Raw genomic sequence first — 27,991 nt, 5'->3', positions numbered from 1 at the left:
CGTAAAGACTTACGTATCCTATGCACACTGTTCTCTATCATCAATGATCCTTCTTCTCCCACTTATTTGAAAGGTAGATTTCAGTTCTTCAAAGACACCCATTCCTGTAATCTTTCGTCATCTCACAATCTCCTTCTCGTAACCCCATTACACCATTCCGGATTTATGTCCTATTCTTTTACTAAATCTACGCAGAACACCCAGTCAGCATGTTTTTGTTGAATCAACAAAACCAACTCTAGTTACAAGTTACTCAATATATATATATATTAGTATAACCATGTACCATCTGCCCTTCTATACGCTTTCTATTTTCACCTAATGGTTAGCTGGTAGAGAATATCATATGGCATTAAGTTCACCGCTTGTACAAAGTTTTATTGTGTAATAAAGAATAAAACAAATAAATACTCACAGTATATAGCTGGCACTATCCTTAATCTATGTTACAAACGTACATTTCGGAACCACTTCGGGACGAAAGCGCCGCTGTCAATGTCAAAAAGAAAGTCATTGTCATGTCAAACAGCTTTCGAGTTTCGATTTGCTTACTTGTGTATCGACATTCGACAAATAATTTTCCGAATTTCCCAATTGGAAAATGTTAGTTCTTTCCTTACACTGAAAATTAATAACTGCAAAATATTATTTGTATTTACTTGACTGCTGTGAAGAAAAAACCGGCGATATGTCTAAATGGTGAGTCATAGTTTTACAAATTAATACAATCATGTTCAGTGCGGTAAATAATTAACAGTATCAAACTGAATTTCTTTATAGAAAAGACCTTGATGTCCATAAAAGATAAACATCTAGACACATTAGACGGATCATTTATATAGTTTCATAGTCAATAGACAAATTATCGATAAAAAAAATCAATCTTTCTAGGCAATCGGAAAGAAGCATCCATGAGATGTTAAAGGATACACCACCAATTAGGGAGTCCAGCGACTCCATCACCTCAGGGACGGAGGCAAAGTTCCCGACCTCTCGATCTATGCCTTTTCCTCCTGCCTATGGTTTGTATAGTTCACAAATAGTTTGTTGATATCATTTGTTAATGGTTTCTAGTTAGTACAATAATATTAGTGGAAATAAATAATAAGAAATTAATATTCTTTATTTTCTATTATTATTAACAGCAGAACTACTTCAAGAATGGCAATACATGAGGGGTTATATATTGTAATAATATAATAATAATGGCATGTCACATATAAAAATATATAATGATAAATTAGAACAGAATACAAATATTGCAGTTTTATCTTTAATTTTATTTTATTAGAAAAAAGCAACATTTAAGTTTCTTGCATTTATTATTTTATTTGACCTTAAATTACATTCCAAATAGAGCAATAGGATCATAAAATAATTTATATTAATATAAAAAAAAAAAACTTGCAATTACATTTACTTTAATAAAAAATTTATGTCTTGTCTGTATTTTTTTTTTCTTTGTACTGTATTCTTGACTATAAGTGGTTATTACTATTTTCCATCAAGTGTGCTGTCACATTGTTTACCATTCCATGTTTCATAAAAAATATAATTATAACTATAGTAACACTCATACTAACAACTGCTCACATCATGCAATAGCAATGCAAACAATTTTTATTATCTCTTAGTTGATTAATGATTGACTATTTATATACAACAAATAATATTGATTATATTTATTTATATACTTCTAAAGTTAAATTCAGAACTTTTTATTAGATGATAGAAGCGTAAATGTGATATAATGGGTTATTACAAATTTTTTATTTATTTATTTATTTATTTAACTCTTTTTTGCACCGGAAACATAAAAATATACAATGACAACCTGAAAATTTAAGTTTAATACAGTAACATAAAGTACAAATTAAAATATATACAGAAAGGTACAGGAAGTTAAAAGCAGTCTTATCACTAGGGCATCTCTTACAGACAACTTTTGATTAATGGAGAACAGATAGCACTTGTATGCCATGTATATACTTCCATAAATATATACATAGACACATACAAGGAAATATTACCGAGTCCAATAAAATATTACAGAAAAAAATTAAATATTCTTATGGGTAAGTTTTCATTAATATTAATATTATAGCCAGTAAAAAGGCTGATGGCAGATAGACACATCACTATATAGTATAAAACAAAGTTACTGTCTGTCCGTCCCTATGTATGCTTAAATCTTTAAAACTATGCAATGGATTTTGAAGTGGGTTTTTTTTTTTAATAGATAGAGTGATTCAAGAGGAAGGTTTATATGTATAATACATGCATAATATGGTAGAGAAATACTAATAATTTTAGAGATTTCTAATGTGGTGTGATAGAATGTACACCCATGCGAAGCCGGGGCAGGTCGCTAGTATATATACACATTGAATATTGTATACATGCAATAATTCATATAATAATTTTCTGGTCTGTCTGTCTATCAAATTTATCCACATGGTATATTAAATTTAAATAAATAATTAAGTTTAAATAAGTAAATAAATATTTTCATATGATAAGCATGTTTTATTGGTTGAAATTTTATTAATATTGTAAAAGATATAATTTATAAAGATGTTGAGGTATATGCTTATATATATACTATTACATTTTACTATTAGTTTTATTATAAGTTTTGTTATCTGTGCTCTGTTTGCCATTCATGTATGGTGTGTTAAAGTAATAAATGTCTATCTATCTAGATGCTTGATGCCCACTTATGCTTAAACGCCTGATAGATTAGAAGAAAATTAGTCCATATCCTAAATTAACACAAAATACTTCAATTAATTTAAATAATGAAATCTAAAAAATTCCATCCAACAGCACCACCCGATGTTTCTCAAAATGGCGGCGCTGGAACGAGTACTCTGCTGCGGGCTGGTTCATCTAAGTTGGAGTCATTGCGTAACTGGAGTGTCTCCACTTACAAGTGCACTAAGCAGATCCTGTACGAGAAACTGGGCAAGAGCTCAAGGACAGTTGATACTGGTAAGTTTACATATTCCCTTGAAGGTCTAAATACCGTAACAACCCTTTTATATTCCACTATTCAACGTAACTCACTTTTTCCTTTTAAGGAAGATATTAACCTATTATTAACTTACTTGCCAAATCTCTTGGTAACAAGGGCTGAAATCTAAGGTTATTCCCAATTTTTTTTTTTTATACAACTTAGAATGGCAACAATGGAAAGTGGTAACTCGAAACATGAGCTATATGGACATAATAGTATACTGTTTCGCCCATGATACCCCCCATGCGTTGCCATTCCTGAGGACTCAGATGTTATTCAGTAAATTCACGCGAACATGGCATATCCAACTGGTTAATGTTACTAAGTAAAGCAATTTTTCATCATTTTTCATCCTGTTCCTGGGATAAAAAATCTGTTCCACTAGTACAGCACTCCTTGAAATGGAGACTATAAATTTTAATGCCTCCCTTTTTAAAATAACAACTGCACCAATACGACATTGTAACCTACAAAAAAAGAACATATTCCTTTTTAAAAGGCCAGCAACACACCTGCTATTCCTCGGGTGTTGTGGGTGTTCATGTGTGGCGTTAGTCACTTACCATCAGATGATCCTCATGCTTGTTTGCCTCCTGTGTTATAAAAAACGACAACCATTCAACAGCCCGCTATTGGGTATTGTTGTGTTGTTATTAAAGGAGAGTAAAAGTATTTGTTTTTTATACCACAAAGGTGGCAAACAAGAATTACAGCCCGTCTGACGGTAAACGGTCATTGTAGCCTCATATATATCTACTCATATATATTTCTGGTCTTCTGTATTGCCAGAACTGGAAGCGCAAATCGAAATGCTCCGCGAGACGCAGCGCAAGTACAACGGCATATTACGGCTGAGTTCAGCGCTGACACAGCAGCTGACAGCCGCCGGGCACACGCAGCGCGCGCTCGGCGAAGCGTTCGCGGAGCTCGCCCAGAAATCGCCTGAGCTACAGAACCAGTAATTCTTTTTTTTTTTTTATACAACTTAGAATGGCAAACAACCTGACGGCCCACTTGATGGAAAGTGGTAACCGTTGCCTATAGACATGAGCAGTACCATTTATTGTTAAATATATTATTTATAATTTCCTTTGTTTCTAATAAGAGTAAACACGTCCAGAATCAACAGTTAACTGTCAACACTTTGAAATTGAAATTATAGATATTTTTTGTCTGTTAATTATCTCTTACATTTAAATGTTATAAAAAGTATAGTACAATAATTGACAAGAAAGTGCAGGCCAGTACGGTATGGCCACCAGTTCCTCACAAATGTTTGTATGAAATTCGTAAATACGTATTTAGATCTGTAATTTAATTTTAAATGTTATTATTTTGTCAAACATAAATAAATATATGTTACTAGATATAATTATATAAGGTAGAAATAATAATATCACTCAAAAAGAATGTTACTCAAAAAAATAAATTTTATATCAATATATTGAGAATTTATATTAAAAGTAACTACTTTTTGATTTCATCGTTTTTAAAATAAAAAGATAACGATGTTTTATGTGTTTGGGAGAATCGAAATAAAAAATAAGTAAGCTCAAACTGATGGTATACATATCAACATCTCTTTACTATGAGCTATCGAATAGTAAATTTTTCAAACTATTATCGTTTAGATATAACTATATCCCGCAGTTTCGCCTAAATGAATCAATATGTAGTATCCTATTTACTAAGGTAGGTTATGACCTACCCAAGTACCAAATTTCATTCAAATCCTTTCTTCACAGTAACTATTAAATGAAAGAGTAACAAACGTTCATCTATCGTTATACACTTTCGCATTTATTATATTAATAGCAACATTTTATTTAAAAAAATAATAATAACTTCCAGGTTCTTATACAACGCGGATACACAGCGTTCCCTGACGCGTAACGGCGAGACGCTGCTGGCGGCACTTCATTTCTTCAACAACTCGTTGAACACACTCACCAACAAGACTATAGAGGATACGTTGCTCACCATACGACAGTATGAAGCGGCGAGGTTAGTACAGATCCGCTATGAACTCTTCTATAATTTAACTAGCGTACCACAACCGGCTTCGCACGGATAAACAGAGATTAAATTAGTACTTGACAAGATAACAACGTTAAGCATAAAGCTGTTCACTCGCATCAATCTATAAATATATACTTTGAGATAAAAAAGAAGTCTACAAATTGGTTTATAACTGACGAAGTTATAAGGTAACAAATATAAAAAAAAATAAGTTTTGCCCATCGTGGTAGGAGGGCGTACCTACATGGTAGTGCAATGACGAGTTTATTTATTTATTACGAATTAGTTTTTTTTTTTTGTATATTGTTGGTGTTCGTACGTATATGTACGTACGCACACCAACAGTATAAAAAAAATTGTGTAGTATGCTGATATGCATACCTATAGCAGGCGTATACAACATTGACTACAGATTACATGCATATAAATATCATAATTAATATAATAAATTAAATTTATAATTAAATATTCTTTATTACAAAATTCAATTAAACATAAGACAAGAGTTTACTCGTCACCGGTTAGCAAAGTGTTAACTACGATGATTTTCTTTCAGGAGGAGGTAAACCTGTTAACATTTATTTTTAGCAATGGGTCTGTTGTACTCTATTACTAACAATCATTTCGTCCCTTTATTTTGAGGTTTTCCCCTACTCTAAGGGCACGGATTGTCCGACTTAGTCTGAATAGACGAGACGAACATAGAGGGAAATTCTATCCACTGGAAAAAGTCGCTCATCTGCGCAGTACATATTTATTTTCTTAATAATTATTTTTTTTATTTTTCCAGGGTTGAATATGATGCGTACCGTAGTGAACTGGAAGCAAGTGGTGGCAACCCTCCCGAGTTGTTGCTTGGCAACATTGAGCGACACCGGCGGCATTACGAGCGACTCCGCGACGATTCCGCAGTGAAACTCAAGTTATTACATGAAAATAGAGTAAGTGTTGTACAAAATACCTTACAGAGTTTCTACCCATAGTAATCCATTTTTAAATGGATGAAAATGGAATTGCGTACACTAGCATACTGATAAGAGATGATAGGTGAGGATTTCATATGAATGTTGATAGAATGGTGACCTAACTTGCGTTATCGGTATATTTTATGTTTATTACCTCATAACCCCGTCACTTGTAAACCGTCTTGATTTTTTTTATCTGAAAGAAATTTTATCCAAATTGATTCAATAATACAGTTTTTAAATCAAAATAGTTTTGTTTTGCAACAGTTGAAATAATTTTTTTTTGTGACAATGTTGATTGACTTTCAATCAGTCTTTAAAAATAAATGTCCGTTATATATATATAGGGCGAGGGATGGGCAGCAGCATCCCTCTTAAAACATTTCTAAAGCCTAATATATATATATATATATATATATATATATATATATATATATATATATATATATATATATATATATATATATATATATATATATATATATATATATAATATTCAGCTTAAAAAATAAAATGTAAACAGGTTAAAGTGATGAATAAACAGCTGCTGCTATTCCACAACGCGGTGTCAGCATACTTCAGTGGGAACAATGTAGCGCTTGAAGCGGCTGTGCGACACTTCAACATCCACACGCCCACGCCGACGTCCCCCCCGCCCGCTCTGTCCACCGCCACCGCCGCGCCACCAGTGCTGCCCCGGACTGCGTAGGGGAATACAGCGCTTGCATCGCTGTAAACTCACTACAAGTACTCAAATGTGAGCACACAAGGTCTCTTATAAATTAGAGATGCTGCTTATGTCACTTTATTCTTGTGAAAGTAAGTTTGTTATTTGGCGCCTTAACGACTCAACCAATGAATTTGACGTAAATGTACTATTTGGGATTAAAAAGAATTTGGGAAGGAAGAAAAGTTTAATGCGGACTGAAAATAATAAGTAGGGAATATTTTGAAAGAATGTGGTTTATTAAAGGTGGCCTTATCGAATAGAAGCAATCAGATAACTTTTACAGACGCTTAACATCACCTCCATGTTTATAAAAACATCTAATAAAGCTGTATTAGCTATTGAAGTGTTTTGTCTCTGTCTTCGGCGCCAAATTTCAATTTGAAAGAGAGTGACATCAATAATTGTTAAATTGAGTTTAGTTATAAATTTCACGCTTTTGTGAACAATGCACAGAAGATGCATAATACAATGCAGTTTTTACGGCATCATCTGATTTTTATGAGACCTATTCTTTATAATTTTTTATGCATTAAGTATTTCACGCGTTGATTGTTAGAAAGCCTGAATAAGTGACGTACAACTGTTTCTACAAACGTTAATTTTTCTAAAACCTTTTATTAACGTAAAATATTTCTTATTTTCATATACATAAAGCAGAATATTAAACACGTTATAAGAATTTCAGGAAATCCTTTATGCAAAGCCTATATATATGTTAAAAGAAATTAAAAAAATCAATTTATTTCTTGCTTTGCGTGAAAGATTTATTTATATACTATCTTTAGAAGGAAGTCCATCTAAATAGTTTAGGACATTTTACTTTGCTAATTTTAAAGGATTGAATAATGTTTGTAGAAATAGATGTTTTTCGAGAAATTCCTATTATGTATATACAGGCCCTAGTAGGTATTGCATTGTATTAAACATAATCATGACATGAACATTTGAACAAAATAACCAAAAAGAACAATTCTCGTTGACTAATGATGAAGTAGCCTTATGGTAGTCGATTGTGATAGAACGGATTGTATCACTGCCTGGTTATAAAGTTAACATAAGATCTGATATTTTATCTATTGGAAAAAAGTATTAATAGATGGTTTTAATTATTTTTTTTTTTTATAGAAAATCCGCCTGTCTTTAAAAAAAAACTTTGGAAAATTGACGAATTGACGTACAGATTTTTTGTGTTGTTATGTACATAATAGAGTAACAGTCTAGTCTCTAGCTACAATTTGATATGAATCTGAAAAAAAAAACAGACTTAAACTCTTATAGCAATTTTTTCTTATCAGTCATGATAATATGAATGAGTATACTTTATTTGCATTATACAATATAGGAAATAAACAAGACAATTTACAAACATAACGATACAATTGTATAAGTACAGTAAGGCGGTCTTATTGCTGAGAGCAATCTTTTCAAGACAACCTTAAGGTAAGTGATAAAACTGAATAACTTTTTATGTTACATATATATGTAACATAAAAAGTTATTCAGTTTTATCATATATCATATCATTTATATAAATGATATGTTTTGCTCTGATATTAACCATGGCTAATACGAAAAATGAAACCAACTAGCCAAAAAATATATATACTTAATAGTTTATATTTTATCTTTTTCACAAACATAAGTAATTTTTGATAAAACAAATCAAAAATAACAAGGAACGAAATATGAAAATATTGTTTATTGTGATTATTTGTGAAAAACATAATCTGATAAATTATTTGATGAGGTTCAGCGGGCCTACCATGAAATGAAATTCCGAAATTTCGGACTCAATTTCGTGTTTATGTTTATACCAAAATTGGATCAATAAATGGAGTTGAACATTTCGTTCGTCATACATCCTATCGTAAAAGTCCAAAGAAACAATATTTTAACATTTTAAATATTCCCAAACGGCATGTATTATGTAATTTTAGCTTCAAATTTGTTTTTCGTTTGGCTCCGATATTTCGGAAAACGTTTTATGGTAGGCCCTCAGATTGTTATTCTATTTCAGTTGCAATCTAGTATATGTTGAGTCTATTACACATCGTATTGATTATATTAAAATATTGAGACTCAAAAGGGACTGTGATGTAAGAGTTTAGAATGAAAATTAGAATTGGCAAAACACTACTTAGGCAAATATCGATACAATGAAACGAAAAGTTGTATGAGTGAGTAGCAAACATCTATAATAATAGTAGTTTCAATCACGAGTGTAAATGTAAGTTTAAAATTGTTGCAAAGTAAAAAAATATGTAACATACGAGTACATTATAAAAATGACAATTTGAAAAGTATAAACATTGTACTTCGATGACGTGTATGATTATGAGTAGTAAGTAAAAAAATTGGAACTCTAAACTGATTATTCCATGAAATTATTCTAGAACTTTGCACACCTAACTCTACATTTAATAGCAGAAACGATCTTAACAAGTCTTAAACAGTCCTTCAGATGATTTGAACATTGAAATTTACCTTCAGAATTTTAATATTCTTATGCACATTCCATTGTTATAAAAGTATGTATATTTGTTACTAGTAAAAAAAAAAAATTAAACATAATTGCCTAAGAACATTATTTGATCCGGCTCGAAGTACCAAAACGCTTAAGATTCAATACTTTGTGATACGAAAAAATCGTTTGGATAGTCGATTGTAGCAAAAATGGAGAATAGCTTTTTGATATAAGCTCGATCTCATAATTCATGATATATCTTATAATATATAAAATAATTTCTAATAATCTAATGGTTATGGTGATACCCCATAATCTGTAGCCTCTATGGTCTGATACTTAATAATGAACTAGTGTTGTTTTCTTGAGGTATAGCTTCCGAGTTTTGTCCCATGTTCTTTTCGATTACAATAATTGTATTACATTAATCACAGCATACTTTAAAATCTGTATAATGTATAATACACCTACGGTTACACACTAAATATCTTACTAATAAAAAATGCATGTTAGCAAACTCATACTGTACCTACATCTACAAGTATTAATAAGAAATTATAAATTATTACAACAAAGCAATTTTTTGTATTTAGAATTAAAAAAAAAATACAAATATGTGACAATCTTTTTTACAAATTCTAAATTCGTTAAATTCATATTCAGCTTTTGGCAAATCAAATAGAAATTGATAAAATTTTAATTTTTTTATGATAAAAAAAAAAAAATTTGTTACGATATGTAACTAAAATTACAATAATATTTTACTTGCCAATTATTTAGTTTTTAAATTATGTGTGGAATTAGCTTTTGGCCTTTATGCCCATTCATTCCATTGTTTATTTGTGCTTCGCTTTACGCTTGTCTAGTTGTAAATTAATACATATTTTGATAAATCCATTTTATGTGAATAATTAATACATATAGATAAGTACGAAGTAATTATTTTTACTTGATATAAAAATTTATTAACAATAGTAGTAGTATCGAATATTATTTATTATTATTTAATTCATGTAGAATTTAAATAATCATTTTTTTTTTTTACTGTGACCTTCTGGCTTAGTTTTTTGTACTATAGCAAGTTGGCCAGGCCTATCTGTTGGAAAGTACTTAGAAGTATTTAGGGATTTATCCATAATGTTGCAATATTCAAAATTTTATTGTTGCTTCAAAAACTGGAAAAGGTATCTAATTCGTTAGTATTTTTTTATGTTTGTTTGTTTTTTATGTTTTATGTTTACAACACCACTTATAAACTGATTTTTAAAATTCTTTTTTTTTTATCTGAAGGGATATACTTTCAGATTGGTCCCATAGAAATTTTATCAAAATCGATTCGGTAGGTTAAGTTCAGTAATATATTATGTATTCAAAAGGCATAGCAGATATAAAAAAATATAAAAACAATAGTTGAATTACATAATAAATAGGCAAACCCCATAAAATATATTGATTGAAGAATGAAGAAATAAATCTAAAATGGACTCTTAAATTATTTAAGAGCATTAATTTAACATATGTATAACATAGTATTTTACCTAGTTATGATCTCAATAAATAGCATTGTTCTAAATATTCCAAATATATTAACTTGCATACTTAATATTAAGTATACATAATATTATAAAAAATTGATGTAAAAACTTCAAGTTGACTGCTGGATGGGAAACTTATAAATTGTTTACTAGATAGTTAAAGAAATCTGTTTTACATAAACCGTCAACTACTTAATATAATCCGCGGAATTTAATATACATCTTGTGCTGAGGACATAATATTAACGAAATAGTACTTTCATCGACGTGTAATACAAAATGAATCGTATTATGAGTTGAGTAAAACAGATTTTTTTTTATCTCCTCACGAGACGTGTGAACGACAATACTGTATGGTTCCGAAGGCACAGTCAATTGTAGATTGTTTTATATTTTAACTGTGTTATACACCTATTTGATTGTATATCTATTTAACAATGTTTCTATTGGTGATTGTTGGTATTTAGTGGAATTTTGAATTTTGAATATTTCATATTTTACGGTAAAATTTAGGAAAAATAACTTGAAGTCTATATAGTACTTTTTTTTTTAACCCCCGAAATAAACACTTGAGTTTAGTTGATATGGCTATCGTGAGTCATATATGTATAGTATGACTCCCGATAGTTAGTTCTACTATAATATCGCGGTTTCCTGTCAAATAGTTTGCGGTTTTTATTATTAAAATATTTTATAATCTATTTTACAATTATGATTTAATATTTGTAGATAAGTGGTTTTATATCTATACTATAAATAATCCTTAATATATGTTTTTATTTTTATTATGAATTCATAATACCCGTAACGGTCGATAATTACCAATATCTATAGTCATATACATTACATTTAAATTAACCATAGACCATGTACTCAAATATGTATTAAAATTTTACCTATTTTGATCCATAGTTATTAATGACAAAACCAAAAATTTCAAGTGAAAGATTATTGCACCAAATCCTGTATTTAATCTCTGGGCAAATTATTTTTTATCAATTTGTTACTTAAAGATATGTTAGTACCTACTTAGATACTACTTACTATGTAATCTAAGATGAAATTAAAAATACTAATAAAACTATGTAGATAGAGGCCAGAATAAGCACCATTATTGAAATAATATTACATTATTGATTTGGCTGTTATTTCGATGTATGTTAATTATTATTGAAATTTAATTAGTTTAAAGTGCAATAGAACATATTTTGTTAATAATTAGAAAGTTTATTAACATTTTTAATGAGCTTTCTGGCGGCAGTGATTGGTAAACATAAGGTGTTTATAGCGATAATTAAAAAAAACCTGAGTCCCTGTGTCTATTTTTTTTTTTTCAATACTGACTTTAAGAACATTAATCTTAGAAAATTAATAACTGGACTAGGACTATAAAATTGGTATTTCTTTTTAAAGAAAGACATTTTTGTAGCACATACCTTAAGTGTCCCAACTAAACTTCCTTTGCCCTAAATATGCCCTGTGCTCATCACACACTAAATTACTAGAAATATATTTTCTTTCATATAATTTATGCGTCGCTGTAATTGCCAGAATGCTCTTCGCTTACTGTAAAGCCGAAGGTATTCTAAATAGCTAGTCAAACGTTTTTCTTTTACTTTTAATATGATTTTATTTATTTATATCTCTAGCGAGTAATATATACACCTATAGTTTTGTAAGTTAAATACTGTGTTTATCATATTTTTTAAGGAGTGTAAAATAGATCACTTGTAACTCTTATATTGTTTTACTTCGATCCAATTGACCTTTTATTAATACTTCACTAAGACTTGGCAATAAGATACATTTTATTCGATAAGCATGGCATACATATATATTTGACATCGAGAAATGTATCTCAGTTGATAATCTATATCCCTGGTCACGCAGTCGTTGGTAAGTACTAGTTATTAATGTGACGCGATTCCATAACTGCTGAAGGAATCGAAATATTTATTATAGTGGTTACTCAATATGGCTTTCCTGGCGTAATAATCATCATTGCCTTGCTTTTTCCTTTTTACATGGGGTCTGTGCAGTATGTATTCTTTTCTTGGTGTACTAAGGTGAGAAAATAAGAAATAGGGATTATGTACTATATTGCACCAGTTTTAAAATAAAGTATACAATGAGTAATTAAGGTAAGGTGATACAAAAGGTGTATATGTGTGATATAAAAGGTGTTAGTATACAAATTGGGAATCTGTAATTAGCCAATGTATGGTGTGAATATATTTTAATTATTCTAAACAAGCTGTTATTACTCCATATTAAAAATGTACTTATATAATAAAAAAAAGCAAAAGATTCACCAATGTACAGGTTTTTACAATAAAAAAAAATTGAATATCTATGTAAGACAAAGGAAGAAATAAAAACAATATATTGTGTCAATATAATATATTGAACTGTATTTAGTATCACATAACATCACAGATGCTGAATTCCATTCAACTATTCTCATTGCTTCCACTCACATTTCATATCTGAAATGATATCAATTATGCTCACTACACAAACAGCTTCATATAGGAGTGAATTTAATCACACAGGTGAATTCCAATAATCAGGTAATCATCTCTGAGCCTAGGCCTTCACAGCTTCTTTATCACCAATATCATTATCATGCAACTCTTCTGCTTCAGCTTTGAATTTTTCCTGAAAATATATTATTGAAAAAGATAATTTATAATTTTTTTTATACCACTGAGATGGCAGACAAGCATACGGCCCACCTGATTGTAAGTGGTTACCGTGTGGTGTCTATGATCACCTGCAATACCAGAGGTATTACATGTGTATTGCCGACCTTGAAGAAACCTCTTTACCCCCCTTTTGAAGAACCCTACACTGTCATCATCTATATCAAAGATCATATATAATTTCATTATTGCAAAATAAGTATAAAAAATAGTTAAATTGTATATGACTGGCAATTAAGGATCCAAGAATGTATGTAATAATATTTTAATATAATAAATAAATAAAAACATTATGTGATGGTTGATTAATAATACTTAGTATAAATCCATTAATTAGGTTTCATTTTTAATTAAAATTATTTTTAAATGCAAGTATAAATTGCTTAATTTACTTAATAGTAAAAGGAGAAAAGAAAAAGTAGAATTGAGATTTTATTAAACAATTAGCTTTTTACCTGCCACTTCACATATGGATTTCAGAACTAGGAAAACCAATGAAACATGTGATACCAAAACTAATATACAGACAAAATTTCTAAAAATTATTATATTGGCGTCTATTTGTCTTGTAAAGGCCTCTAATGTCAATTTTTGTTAAATATCTCCCATATACAGACATTATGTAGTTATAATTTTATTATATTTTTAAGATTATTAATTAGAGCAGAATCACATTAATTCTCATTTAGTGAGACTTTAACAGGCCTTGCCCACATTTTGGACTAAGTAGGATAAGTGTGAAAGTTAGTTTATTCGTTTGGCACCTTAACAGCTTAACTTTAACCATAGCTTTAATACAGACATACCATATGGGATGTAAAAAATAGGCAGTAACCATAAAGTACCAGTAAGTATAGTTCATAACTGGTGGATGAAGATACAGGTAAAAATTAGCAAACAATAAAAGCATATTACCAGATCATATATAACTTTGACCACCAGTGAACAGCTAGGACATGTTGCTACCTCTTCCCCAGCCATTAGTTCTTCCTATGCAGACAAAAATCTTACTTTCACAACAGATAATTATTTAAATAAACAACATATCTAATTACATATTTAAAGAAAAGATTCTTATTTTATATAATAACTATAAATAGAACTAAAAAACATATATGAGTGTATAGAACTCATAACGATCATTGGATAGCCTTTGTTCTAAGTAGCGCAGTTCCTAATTGTACAAAAACAGGATATAAAGCAGTAATCATAATTATCTAACACTAAAGTATAATAATATATATTTAAATAGATAACTGAATGTATTAATTACTCTAAACTAGGTGTCAATAGGTCCAATAGTACTTGAATGAAAGGCTGGTATTACATTCTTACAGATAGTAATTTATAATGGATTTTCTGTCGGAAGTTTATTATTAACTAATAGCTATTGTAAAATCTCGGCCACAAATTTAACACAGATAGTGACAGGATTATTTATGTTATCTAACTGTGTCTATGCCTGTATTATGATCCAGGCGTGAATCCAATTAGAAACTAACCTTACTAATTTGAAATCTATCCCCACAAGGACAGGGATAATAGTACATTTCGTCATCTTCGTCGTACTCAAAATCCTCAATTTCAATTTCGTCATGAAATATCGTCATTGTAGAATAAAATGTTATTTCAATTTTCCTAGAAATATCATTTATCTCAAAACAATTTGCGGCAAAACACGTTTATTTCTATTAGTACATAAGTAAAACATGCTTGATATGTTATGACAAGACGAATGACAGTAGAGGCAGACTGAAGCTAAGAATAAGGGACTGAAGTTATATAGAGATTGATTTGTCTGTACATTAAAATATATTTTTGACAGAAAAAAAGTTATGTTTAAAAAATCAGATTAAATACTTTATTTAAGATTATTATGTTATTAAGAGTGAGTACTATTCTATATTTTGACGAAACTAAAATGGCACCATCTAGAAGTACTAACAATATATAATATAAATGTTCATAACATTGTACAACTTATAACTAGCCGTATTCCACAGTTTCATTCGTCGTCATATCGTAATATTGAATAGAAGTCAGCTACCAAATGCAAAAGGATTTCTTCAAATCCGACTAGTAGTTCTGGAGATTAGAGCCTTCAAACAACGCTTTCATTTGTATATTACTATAGATAGATATACATAATATCGATAATGATGAATATCATAAAGATCAATTCAATGTATTGGTTACACAAAATTATAAAAAGTGTTTTTATTTAAGGTGATGCGAATCATTCATCAGCCGACATTGGTCAGTTTTACTGCGAAAATACTTCATAGAGATTTTCGAATCAAAGTATATACGTACATACAAACGTACATTCACGATTATGTTTTGTTAAACCGTAATTTTTCTTTATATTAGTGTCGTCTTTTCTGTGGTGAAATGACTGTGTGATTCTAGGAACAAGATGTTGTTCAAATAATAATGTTGGCAAACCAACATACATAGATTGGCAACATTGTTATGTCACGTCACGTCACGCTCACGTCACGGGTCGTCACGCTCTTCACGTCATTCTCATTTCATGTCTCATTCATTTCATATTGGCGGTGTAGGATGATCGTGGTTTTCTCTTATAAATTGCAAAAATATTGTTGTTAAAAGTGGTGCAGTGAGTGAATCGGTGTCTGTGTTATTAATAATAATCAAACGGAGAACATATTGTGGTAACCATGTTTAGTTGGCTAAAAAAGGAAGGGGAGAAGACGGACAGCATTGATAATGTAGTGGAAGGGTTAAAAAAGATATACAGAACAAAACTTTTACCACTGGAACAGCATTATCAGTTCCACGACTTCCACTCGCCACAGCTAGAGGAGCCTGACTTCGATGCGAAGCCGATGATACTCCTCGTAGGTCAATACTCGACCGGTAAAACTACTTTTATCAAATACCTCCTAGAGAGAGACTTTCCTGGCATACGGATCGGTCCAGAGCCAACGACAGATAGGTTTATTGCGGTTATGTACGATGAAAAAGAAGGCGTTATTCCCGGCAATGCTCTTGTAGTCGATCCAAAGAAACAGTTCCGGCCTTTGAGTAAATTTGGGAACGCCTTCCTAAATCGATTTCAGTGTTCTACCGTTGCCTCACCGGTACTCCGGGGCATATCGATAGTAGACACACCTGGTATTCTATCCGGTGAGAAGCAGAGAGTTGACAGAGGGTACGATTTCACTGGCGTGTTAGAATGGTTCGCAGAGCGTGTCGATCGTATCATCCTGCTATTTGACGCCCACAAACTCGACATATCAGATGAGTTCAGACGCAGTATCGAAGCTCTGAGGGGCCACGATGACAAAATCAGAATAGTACTCAATAAAGCTGATATGATTGACCATCAACAGTTGATGAGAGTGTATGGTGCTCTCATGTGGTCTCTTGGGAAAGTCCTTCAGACACCAGAAGTAGCCCGTGTGTATATTGGCTCATTTTGGGACCAACCCCTCCGTTATGATGTGAATAGGAGATTATTTGAGGATGAAGAGCAAGATCTCTTTAGAGACATGCAATCCTTGCCACGAAATGCGGCGTTACGTAAATTAAACGATCTGATAAAGAGGGCGCGGCTTGCTAAGGTGCATGCCTACATAGTCAGTGAGTTGAGGAAAGAAATGCCATCGATGTTTGGCAAGGATGGTAAGAAGAAAGAGCTCATTAAGAACTTGGGGCAGATTTATGATCGCATTCAGAAGGAGCAACAAATTTCCCCTGGCGATTTCCCTGATGTTAAGAAGATGCAGGAGACTCTAGCAAACCATGACTTCACAAAGTTCCACACATTGAAACCTAAACTACTGGAGGTGGTGGACAACATGCTCGCCACAGACATTGCTCGGCTTATGGACATGATACCGCAGGAAGATGTCAATGTAGTCACAGAACCACTAATAAAGGGTAAGTTTATATACATACATTATTTCTATTTATTGCTCGAGCTACTTAAATATTTATTAGTGAAACATCATACTGTATGTACAAGTGTACATGTCTTTAATGTAGTGTGTTGTCTTTGAACTAGTTTTTATCATAGACAAATTTAAAGAGAAGCTAGATTGCCTGTGCCCACCCAAAAAGTGACCACACCAGAATTAGGAGTGAAGCATTTAGCTATAGGCAAAGATATTTTTTTTTTTTTTTGTTGGATGAAAATGGATTAACTCTGCCTGCGCTAACGCTAGATGATAGATGAGAATGAAAACAGGCCAGTTAGCCCATCATGATGAATTCCAAAAAGTGACCACACCAGAATTAGGAGTGAAGCATTGAGCTATGGGCAAAGATATTTCTGTGAATATATATACACCTTTATAGTATAGGACTTTCCCTGAAAAATAATCATAAATATATCAATGGTTTTAGTTGGGGGGAAAAGGGGTTGTTACTAATGGAGACTAAGAATCCCATTGCTAGCAATATATCCAAACAGGTCGACCTCCTCACGGTTCCCCCTGGAAACTATCATGATTAATTCCTGATCAATTCATCATGATGGGCTAACTGGCCTGTTTTCATTATCATCTATCACCCTTCACTGGTGCTCCGTCAGCGTATCCCATTAGCGCAGGCGGGGTTACCACTCCATTTTCATCCAATAAAAAAAAAATTGTTTTAGTTGTGACTAGGATATAAAGAAGCAACATGATGGGATCAACTGTTAAGGAACTAAGAATTAAATAATAAACAATCATTCACTACTATTAATAAGGATTGAAATGAAACAAATTAGTGTTAATTCTTAGTATGTATTATAATTGCCATTGTAAATTTAATTTCCTGAGGTGATTAAAAAATATGTACCTAAATTATTAATTAATAAAAATTTACTGATATAAAATCTCAGTTATGAACTGTAGAATATTTAATATAGGGAGAAAAGAGATTGGTAGTAATGGAGTAATATAGCATTGCTAGCAATATACCCTGTCAGGTCTACCTCCATGTTGTTCCACTTGAAAGCCTATATTTAATATTTATGTATTTTGTTATCTCACTGTCTCGCTTTTATTCTCTCTCACCCATCATCTCTCACTGGTACCCTGTCAGCATATACTGATTCTGTGGGTGTGGTTACCATTCCATTTTATTCTATAAAAAAAAACATTTAATACAAAACAGCTAAATACTTTAGACAATACATGGAAACTGTTAAGAGTGTCATTTATCACACAACTGCCAAGGTTTTGCCAAGGTACAAATTATATTCTTCAGTATTATAAATCAGCTACTTTAACTGTAGGTTTTATCACTAGATATTGACCTAAATAAGTAATCTTATCAGTGTATGATAGCATAACAAGGAATTTGCTAGCAGTTACTATTAACATTGGGTTAGACAATCCCTATATTTAGTTACACTAATTGCTAGAGCTTGTTTATATTGCTAGATACTAAATACATAAAACATTGTAATTATTATTACTATACCTATAATAGTGGAGAGGATTGCCGGTAATAGGGTCTAATGGTCCCATTTGTAATAATTTATTCTATCATACCCACCCCTACGCAGTTCTCTCTGGACATTGTCGTGTTTTTTTTAATGGGTGATAATGGTATGGTAACCCCGCCTGCGCTATCGGTATACACTTGCGGGACACCAGTGAGAGATGACAGATGACGATAAAAGCAGTTAACCCATCCTGATGATTTCAATTAGAATTAACCACGACAGTTTCCAGGGAGAACCACGTTGAGGTCGACCTGACAGGATATATTGTTAGTAATGGGGTCAAATAGCCCTTTTCCACCACATCGTCGTGGTTAGTTCCTGGTCAATTCTTTACTGATTTAATTCTCAATTATTCTTCATTGGTGACCCGTCAGTGTATACCGATACCGCAGACGTATTGGCCACTCTATATTCGACTTCAAAAAAAATGTGTTAACCTCTTCAATAAATTTTGTATTTTATGATTATTATAAACTATAAAAATAATTAAATGTTGCTACACTGCACAAACAAATTTTTTTTTTTAATATATTTACAGCATTGAAAGATTCTTAAGTTAAAAATCATATAAGATGTACATTCTTTATTAATATTAAAATAAAAATTGTCTAGACTTATTTACGAATACTGAACCCCGTCGGCAGCGTGTGACGGCGAAAGTGGCCACATTACAGCGGTGCAGGAAGACACGTTCTGATTGCTGAAAAATTAAGTAGGCACTGCACTGTAGTTATAGAATTAACACAGAAACAAATTCACGGCACGCGTGCGAAAGTTTGGCAAAGATTAACAACTGAGAGTTAGCAATTTGTAGGGTAATGTGAACGGTTCATGGGAATTACAAATCGGTAATATTGTACTATATCTAAAGTAGAGTTACGTGCTTGATGATTAATTTTTTTTTATGTTAATTTGTAATGTAACGAGGTGATGGCCTACTTGGTAGAATCATCGCCTATAGATATAAATAACGCCGTAGCATATTACAGAATATACTGTGACACTCTTGGTACCATGCGTTGCTATTCCTGAGTATTAAAATGTTATGCCTCTTAACCCTGTAATTTCACAAACATTGTTATATTAAAATATTGTATACACCCATGCAAGTACATCTGTTTGGCGGCAGAATAAGGCAGTACCCAATCGGTCGAATTGTGTACAAAATCTTAAACACTTGTAACAGGTTGTACATCAGAACAATTGCCTATATCTTAGTTGTTCCAACAACTCTGATGTAGACAATTGTTCTCAAACGTTGTATGTAATTATACAAATTTATTTTGCAAAGCTACACAATCGAACCTTCACTTTGAGAAGAAACCTTATTCGTACGTCAAAATGTGACCTCCATTGTTCTCGGTAACCGTGTTGCATCATTATATTCATAATTGAGTTCTCGCCTCTAAATAAATGTTACTGGCTGGTAATAGGTTCGATACAGAAAGATGCAAATTCAAATTACGAACGTAATCATATGCCGTTGTAAAAATTTTACATATGCTTACAAAATGTCATATAGTTACAAAACTTTATAAAACTTATACAAATAAGAAATACTAAAACGTAATCCAGCATTTCAATATGTTCAAAACAGTCTTGAAGTCAGTTAAAAAGGCCTTCTGATGATCGTCATCATTTTTTATTTTGTATACAACTTAGAATGGCAAACAAGCTGACGGCCCACCTGATGGAAAGTGGTAACCGTTGCCTATAGACATGAGCAGTACCGTGGACATAACAGAGTATACTGTTTCGCCCATGATACCCCCCATGCGTTGCCATTCCTGAGGACTCAGGTGTTATTTCTCCGTACCCAGTAAATTGACGCCATATCCCACCCTTCAAACCGAAACACAGCCATGCAAACACAGCTGCTTCCATGTGGGTAAATTGAATGGTAACTCTGCCTCTGCCATTGATTTAGTCGCCACTGTATTGTATCAGTGAGATATTATAGATGAGGATAAAGTCATTTGGCGTGTCAAGACAGATTCATCATCATCATCATATCAGCCCTTAATGGTCCTCTGCTGAACGTAATCCTCCCCTTTGGAGAGTTTTGCTAGTAGTTGCCGCGTTTAGCAGGCGGATTGACAACCGCAGTTAGGCTTTAGAGATGTTTTAAGAGGGACGCTGCTGCCCATCCTTCGCCCTCCCTTAATCGCCTCTTATGACACCCACGGGAAAGGAAGGGGTGTTCTATGCCGGGACTACACGCATGCGAGACATGAGACGGGCTCACTAGGAATTAATCACGATGGTTACCATGGTAGCCGTATGGTTGTCGACGGTATATTGCTAGCCACTAATTCCCAATACTACGATATAGATACGAGATAGTCTAACATAACGTGGTGTCAAGCGATTTATTTATTTAATAGGGTTTTATTTTATATTTTATTCGCTTCTTACGACAGCCTAAGAGTGAAGAAAAGTGGTGACACACGTATTCTTTCTCCATTATCATACATAATTAAAACTAGTGTATTACGCCATAAAGCTGTCTTGAATTTGTGCCTTTATCGCTGTTATAACGACTATTACTTCATAATCATAAGCCAAATATCGTGTTCATTATAATAAAACTATATTCAGTATACAGGATGGAATCGGCATAGGTGGTTTAAGAAGAGGTGAATTCATTGAATTCACCCAAGAAGTGGCTGATGCCCACCCCAGAAATGCACAAAGATATGTGTGAGAGTACATAATATGCTTTTTCATAGGGTCCAGGTTCCCATGGAAAATAATCTTAAATGCATCAATGGAAAATGGAATCATTAGTATCTTATACATATATACATAAGACATATATATATAGTTTATATACATAAGTCACGAAAAATAATGAAGTCAATGTGTTTTATCGTTATAGGAATAAAAATGAACATGGGTTAAAAAAAATATAATGCATTAGTGGACACTAAGGAAGTGGCCTGATCAGTTAAACTGAATAATTAATTAATTTATAATTAATTATTTGTGATAAATTTATTAACATATTTAATTAATATCTATAAAATTATTATATGATGATTACAATTATTATACAATTAATCAATGTCATATAATTTATGCAACAATTATGGATAAATTATATTATGTGTATTTTTTTCCAAACATACATGGCGCGTCTAGCCATCAGGTTCACTATGGAAGATAATTTTTTTGTGACTGTTGAACCATATTCCTTTGTGAAAAATGTTCTGTCGCACTGATGGAAGATTCCTTTAAAAGAATACTATGATTTAATTTTTAAATTACGTACTGACTTTTATATACCTAATAAAGGTATGTATGTTCAATATACTAAATTAATTATGTGGTTTTTTAGTGATTTTGTACTTTATCTTAACACAGTACGATATCATATAATTTTATCGTCACGTTTATGTAGAATAGGAGAGCAAAATTCTTAAATTGACTTTAGTGTTTATTTATTAAAGTGTTTTTAAATTTCCATGTAAGACTTATGATATCATCGCGAAAATTTCTTTCGGAAAAAGCGTCTCCATACAGTTGCATCCTTTTTCTCGTGTCATCTCCTATTGACGGTAGACAATCGTCAGGGTTATATTTAGAGAATGAGTCTCATCCCGAACCAGTCTCAGATTTTTAAGCCAGTAAATCTGTTTTCCGTCCATGTGTTCTGCTTTTATATTCCCTTAGATGATACTTGCGATTTCTCATTATATGGACTAATTATATTATATCGTAAATTACAAAAGTGCCATGACTGTAGATTTAGTTGAACTAAGTACAGTACTTTGGCCATAGTAACGATGACTTCATTTATATGATGTAGGCTTCATAGTGATTGGACAATGGATGTACACTTCGCTATCACGAATAAACAATGAAATACCTAACCACTCAAATACTCCGCGATACGTAAACGTAACCTATAAATCTTGTATACATAACCGTATTGTTATTAAAGTTGGAACTAATATGATGGACTGCCACCTACTTCGTTTATATTTATTAATATTAATAAATTTACTAATAATAGAATCTATCAGAGTAATAATAAGTCTTATAGTTCCTTGTTTTTATGGTTTTACATCTTTTTGACTGAATGATTTCAATGGAAAATGTCTAAAAAATAGATTCAATAACACGAACTTACCGTGTAGTCACGGCATAAAATAAACCATCCTTTCCTTTTCCGTGTGTGTCATAAGAGGCGACTAAGGGATGGCGAGGGATGGGCAGCAGCTTGGAACATCTCCAAAGCCTGATTGTAGTTGCCAATCCGCCTGTCTAGCGTTGCAATTTTTTTTTTATGTGTAAAAATGGTATGGTAACCCCGCCTGCGCTAATGGGATACGCTAGCGGAGTACCAGTGAAGGGTGATAGATGAAAATGAAAACAGACCAGTTAGCCCATCATGATGAATTCATCAGGAATTAACCATGATAGTTTCCAGGGGGAACCGCGAGGAGGTCGACCTGGTTGGGTATATTATCTAGCAATGGGATTCTCAGTCTCCATTACTAACAATCCCTTTCCCCCCGCGTGGCAATTATTGGAAAAACCCCCAAGGGAGAGGATTATGTTCAGCAGTGGACGTATGATAAGTCGTTTCACTACCAAAAATATTAAAATCGCCTTTACTCCCCGACAGCTGTAGTGAAAATACTATTTACATATTTCTTAAATTCATAATACGTTGGTACTATATACATATATTGCGTAGAGTAATAATATAAAATGGTACTAAGTATATACCTACGTGTCGCAGGTGCACTGTTTCCTACCTCAGTGACCTTGTCGTATTGTACTTTATACAACACTATGGTCGTCTGATGTTTTGTATAGACTCATTCATTTTGTAACATCAAATGTTGTACAATGGCATATGTTAATTCCATTTGTAACAGGCGTATTTCGTGACATCATAAAACGCGTAACATTTTTAATAATATCATTTTAGATAATATATATATATATATATATATATATATATATTTCGATATTAAATTTGCACCCAAATGTGTTCCGAATTAAACGTAAAAGAAAAACATATCGTCACGAATAAAGTTTATTATTTTTGGTAAATAGACGACTTCTAACTACAGTACGTATTTAGAAGTTATGAAATTTGTAAGAACATTTCGCCATATTTGATTACAGACGTCACATAATTAGGAACTTCACTGTATTTTTAAGGTTCGCTTCGGTCCATTCCAGTAACTTGTTTTCAAAACGATTAAAAGGTACTTTGACGCCTTTATTAGACTATGCAATCTACAAACTCTTGACATCAGATGGCGCCCCTTTTACACTAATAGTTAGGTACTTTAATTGACTGGGAGAATGTAAGCATAAAAATAATTTAATTTTCGCATATACAGTCATATTGATTTACTAATTAAAAGTCACAAGTTATACGACGTGTATCAGTTTATTTTTATAATAATTGTAAAGATGTGTGTGACTGCCAACAATCGAAGATCGATCACCAGTATTACTACCAAAAGTTCCACAACCTTCCATATCTTAATCTCCGACTACATCTTCAGGCAAAAAAAAATTGTCTGAAGATACCTCGTTTATAGGTGAAAGACGTGTCGCAAAACGTGCGTGATCAAAATAGCAATCGTAGATTGATGGCTAATATGTAAGGTTCTGGAACTTCTGATAGTAATAGTGGTGGTCAATCTTCAAGTGTTGGCAGTCATAAATAGATAGATAGATCCTCCAAAATATTACAATAGTAAACTTATTATAAATATAAACAATTACAAGAAATAATCACAGTGAGAAAACAATGGGCGACCTTTGCGCTAAAAGCGATCTCTTCCAGGCAACCTTTGGATGGAGAGGAGTAATTAATAAACAGTTTGATAAATATACAAATAGTAATGGAATTAAACAAAATAATTCTAATAAAATAATCAGTGATATGGACTACCGCAAGAGTCCTAGTTCAGTTTAAATAATCGTAGAGATATCAAACAACAAGGATGTTTATAGTTTTAAATAATAATAATAAAAAAAAAACTGTATATTCTACAAGGAAGGATTTATCTAACCGGTTATACTACTCTTGCGTAATCGATTGCGGTAACCTTATCTATGAGTTTCCATTATCCATCCGTATCGTAGTATTGATAATAAATAATCTATTTAGTTGTAATTATATTTATTTTCGGACACGTTGTTTTTTTATATCAATTGTGGTGACATTTTTTGATTAAGTACCTAATAAGCTGCTTAATACCTAGTTAATGTATAAATATTATTATTATATTTATATCAGCCGTTAACTGTCCACTGCTGAACATAGGACTTTCTTTTTTGGGGTGTTGTGCCAGTAGTTGCCACACTTGGCGGGCTGGTTGGCAACCGCAGTTGTTTTAGTGATCTTTTTAAAAGGACGCTGCATCCTGTTCCTATATCATTGAGTTCTCTTAGTTGCCTCTTATGACACCCATGAGAAAGAAGGGGATGCCCATTCTGTGCTGGACTGATATTAATATACTTCGCCCATAATAATGTTTGTTTTGTAGTTTCCTTGTAATTTTGCAAACAGATAAACAGACAAACATAAAAAAAAAAACATAACTTTATTAAGTGCTCATTTTTACTTTACCGGCATCTTCGTCTGCGTAACCATGATTAGACATGATAATGTATACAAAATTTCATGATGATTGATAGAACCGTTTTGACCCCAAGAGGACATAGGTCATTTTTTATTCCGGTCTGTAAACATACCACGACAAAGCGAACGAAATCGCGGGTAAAGCTAGTATATTAATAATCAGTAAGAATATGTAATTTTCTTGAAATTTAATATTCATCAATAGAACTTACAATAATAAATACATAAACCTTCAAGTGTTCTGTAAAACAGGAAAATTTTCAACGCTTCACACTAGTAGATATGAGTGTTTCCTTGATTCCATTTCGAGTAATTTACGTCATTTTCGTTAATCATTGCTAATGTACGAAATAGATAATGTCACTACAGATTTTTAGTTGGTGAGTCGACGTTAAAACATTTTTTATTTACTATTAAACGTCCTAGATATTAGTTTTTTTTATACTACTTAGAATGGCAAACAAGCTGACGGCCTACCTGATGGAAAGTACTAACCGTCGCCTATAGACATGAGCCATAACAGAGTATACTGTTTCGCCCATGATACCCCCCATGCGTTGCCATTTCTAAGGACTCGGGTGTTATTCCTCTGTATCCTGTAAATTCACATCCATATCAAAAAGTTTTCCCAATGGATTTTTTTAATGGGCGATAATGGTATGGCTGCACACGCGACGGATTAAACCCTATTACTAACAATTCCGTTCCTTCCCCCCAGCTTAAAAATGAAGTAACTCTCTTTCCCGTTTTCCCATTTACATTTAATGGCAACCATTGCATACCTGTTTTTGTGAAACATTAAAATGGAATTATTAAATGTTATCAAATGAATAAAATTATTAATAACTAGCGGCCCGTTCACTGCTCTGCTCACACGCGACGGAAGCTTAAAAATTGAGTAACTATTGATCGTAGCGTGATGAAAAGTATACTATAACCTGCCCAGGAGTATGAAGAATAATTGTACTAAGTTTCGTTAAAATCCATCGAGTAGTTTTTGTTTCTATAACGAAAATAGACAGACAGACTGTCAAAAATTATACTGATTGCATTTTTGGCATCAGTATCGATCACTAATCGCCCCCTGATAGTTATTTTGGAAATATATTTCATGTACACAATTGACCTCTCTACAGATTTATTATAAGTATAGATATACACTTTATATAATGTAAAAAATATTTCAATTGAATTTTAATTAAATTATAAATGAATAAAACATAATGAAACATATATTTAACAATTAAGCATTGTGCTCGCTATTTCGTATGCGTGAATTTCCAAAGTAGGATAATCAATATAATAGCTCACTTTAGATGGGTTAACAAGATAAAACATACACAAAATTTAATGTTTGACCTTCAAAAACCGAACTGCGGAAACCGCATTCAATAAGCTGTAATTCTGTAATCATGTATATGGCAATACAATTACTAATTCCTATATTCCTAATTCACATGTTAAACATTATGCTTATACAAACATACTTTGATAATAAATATATTTTTACTTTTTACTTCAATATGGTAATGTTTGCATGATGCCAAAACAAACATACAGACATACCATCAGACATAATTTCTGAAAAATATTGTTTTGGCCTCGCCTTATTTATTATCTTATTATCTTGTCTTATTTATTAATTTTTATTTATTTAACTCTTTATTGCACCAAAAATATGTAATCTGTAGTCAATGTTGTGTACGCCTGCTATAGGTATGCATATCAGCATGCTACACAAAAAAATGTTATTTAATTTATGTATAATATATATACTATTGGTGTGCTTAATTCGAAATAAATAAATAAAAAACATAAAAATAAACAATGACATATAAACAATTTAATTGAAATACAGTAGCATGAAGTACAGATTAAAATATACTTGGCTTATTATAATGCCTCATATTAATTTTTCTTTTTTAAATATCTCCCGTATAAATAGTTACAATTTTATTATATTAGTAAAATTTAATATATCCTTAACAGCGGTTTTGGTAATTTGTAACATATTACTGTCGTTACAAATATGTAATACGAATTACCCTTTATCTTTTTGTCACAAATAGAGACTTCCCCAATGATTACGTGCAAGTTATACCTATATGAGTAATTTTGTGGTAAGCCTATGATATCCAAGTGATAAAATACTTAATAGGTTTTTAATTTATGAATTTGTTTCGCAAATAAAACCATTTTTAATCGTTACAAAATTATCATGGTAGCAAACTATCAATATGGTGATTGAAATGAACCCTAAAGATAAAATAGAATCATTGAAATCGGTTCAGAAACAATTGCTGAAAATATCGCCTAATGTACCTGCATCAAAATAGTTTAAGATTTTTGCTCTGAAAATAAAACAGCGACCTCAGTCATAACGGAATGTGATTAACGGATAAATATAATCGATTTAAAATAAAAAATAAAACAAAAGAAAACATCCGAATATAGATTTTCATCCTTTTTGAAGTCCCTTAAGAGCA

The 27,991-nt window shown here is 31.9% G+C and overlaps 3 protein-coding genes across 3 annotated transcripts in view; 2 read left to right on the top strand and 1 right to left on the bottom strand.

Moving 5' to 3' along the window:
- Positions 1 to 506: 506 nt before the first annotated feature.
- Positions 507 to 12,467, top strand: LOC113520383 (arfaptin-2). The gene is made up of 7 exons (XM_026905710.3): positions 507 to 699; positions 892 to 1,022; positions 2,827 to 2,991; positions 3,806 to 3,974; positions 4,868 to 5,020; positions 5,826 to 5,976; positions 6,524 to 12,467. The coding sequence occupies exons 1-7, from the start codon at positions 689 to 691 to the stop codon at positions 6,707 to 6,709; spliced, it is 966 nt and encodes a 321-aa protein (XP_026761511.1). The 5' UTR covers positions 507 to 688; the 3' UTR covers positions 6,710 to 12,467.
- A 647-nt stretch (positions 12,468 to 13,114) lies between these two features.
- Positions 13,115 to 15,188, bottom strand: LOC113520421 (diphthamide biosynthesis protein 3). Its single transcript, XM_026905751.3, has 3 exons — positions 14,934 to 15,188; positions 14,347 to 14,421; positions 13,115 to 13,387 (listed from the first exon to the last, which is right to left on the bottom strand). Exons 1-3 carry the CDS (start codon positions 15,039 to 15,041, stop codon positions 13,316 to 13,318), a joined length of 255 nt encoding a protein of 84 aa, XP_026761552.1. The 5' UTR covers positions 15,042 to 15,188; the 3' UTR covers positions 13,115 to 13,315.
- A 741-nt stretch (positions 15,189 to 15,929) lies between these two features.
- LOC113520427 (EH domain-containing protein 1) overlaps positions 15,930 to 27,991 on the top strand; it is a 37,243-nt gene continuing 25,181 nt past the window's right edge. The window contains exon 1 of the mRNA XM_026905757.3: positions 15,930 to 17,337. Within this exon, the coding sequence (XP_026761558.1) occupies positions 16,113 to 17,337 (1,225 nt within the window). The 5' untranslated portion in view covers positions 15,930 to 16,112. The remainder of the gene's footprint in view (positions 17,338 to 27,991) is intronic.

Source organism: Galleria mellonella, unplaced genomic scaffold (assembly GCF_026898425.1).
Source record: "Galleria mellonella isolate WM207_F2 unplaced genomic scaffold, CSIRO_AGI_GalMel_v1 utg40, whole genome shotgun sequence".
NCBI classification, from domain to species: Eukaryota; Metazoa; Arthropoda; class Insecta; order Lepidoptera; family Pyralidae; genus Galleria; species Galleria mellonella.
Note: the sequence above shows the minus strand (reverse complement) of the source record. Positions and strands in the feature narration are given on the sequence as shown.

Excerpts from the sequence above, each read along its gene's own strand:
- LOC113520383 (XM_026905710.3), top strand. Across the intron at positions 2,992-3,805 it reads CTCAAGGACAGTTGATACTG|AACTGGAAGCGCAAATCGAA; the intron begins GTAAGTTTACAT and ends CTGTATTGCCAG. Across the intron at positions 5,021-5,825 it reads CGACAGTATGAAGCGGCGAG|GGTTGAATATGATGCGTACC; the intron begins GTTAGTACAGAT and ends TTATTTTTCCAG.
- LOC113520421 (XM_026905751.3), bottom strand. The coding sequence starts at position 15,041 with ATGACGATATTTCATGACGAAATTGAAATTGAGGATTTTGAGTACGAC. Across the intron at positions 14,422-14,933 it reads ATAGATTTCAAATTAGTAAG|GAAGAACTAATGGCTGGGGA; the intron begins GTTAGTTTCTAA and ends TTGTCTGCATAG. Across the intron at positions 13,388-14,346 it reads TCAAAGTTATATATGATCTG|GAAAAATTCAAAGCTGAAGC; the intron begins GTAATATGCTTT and ends ATATATTTTCAG.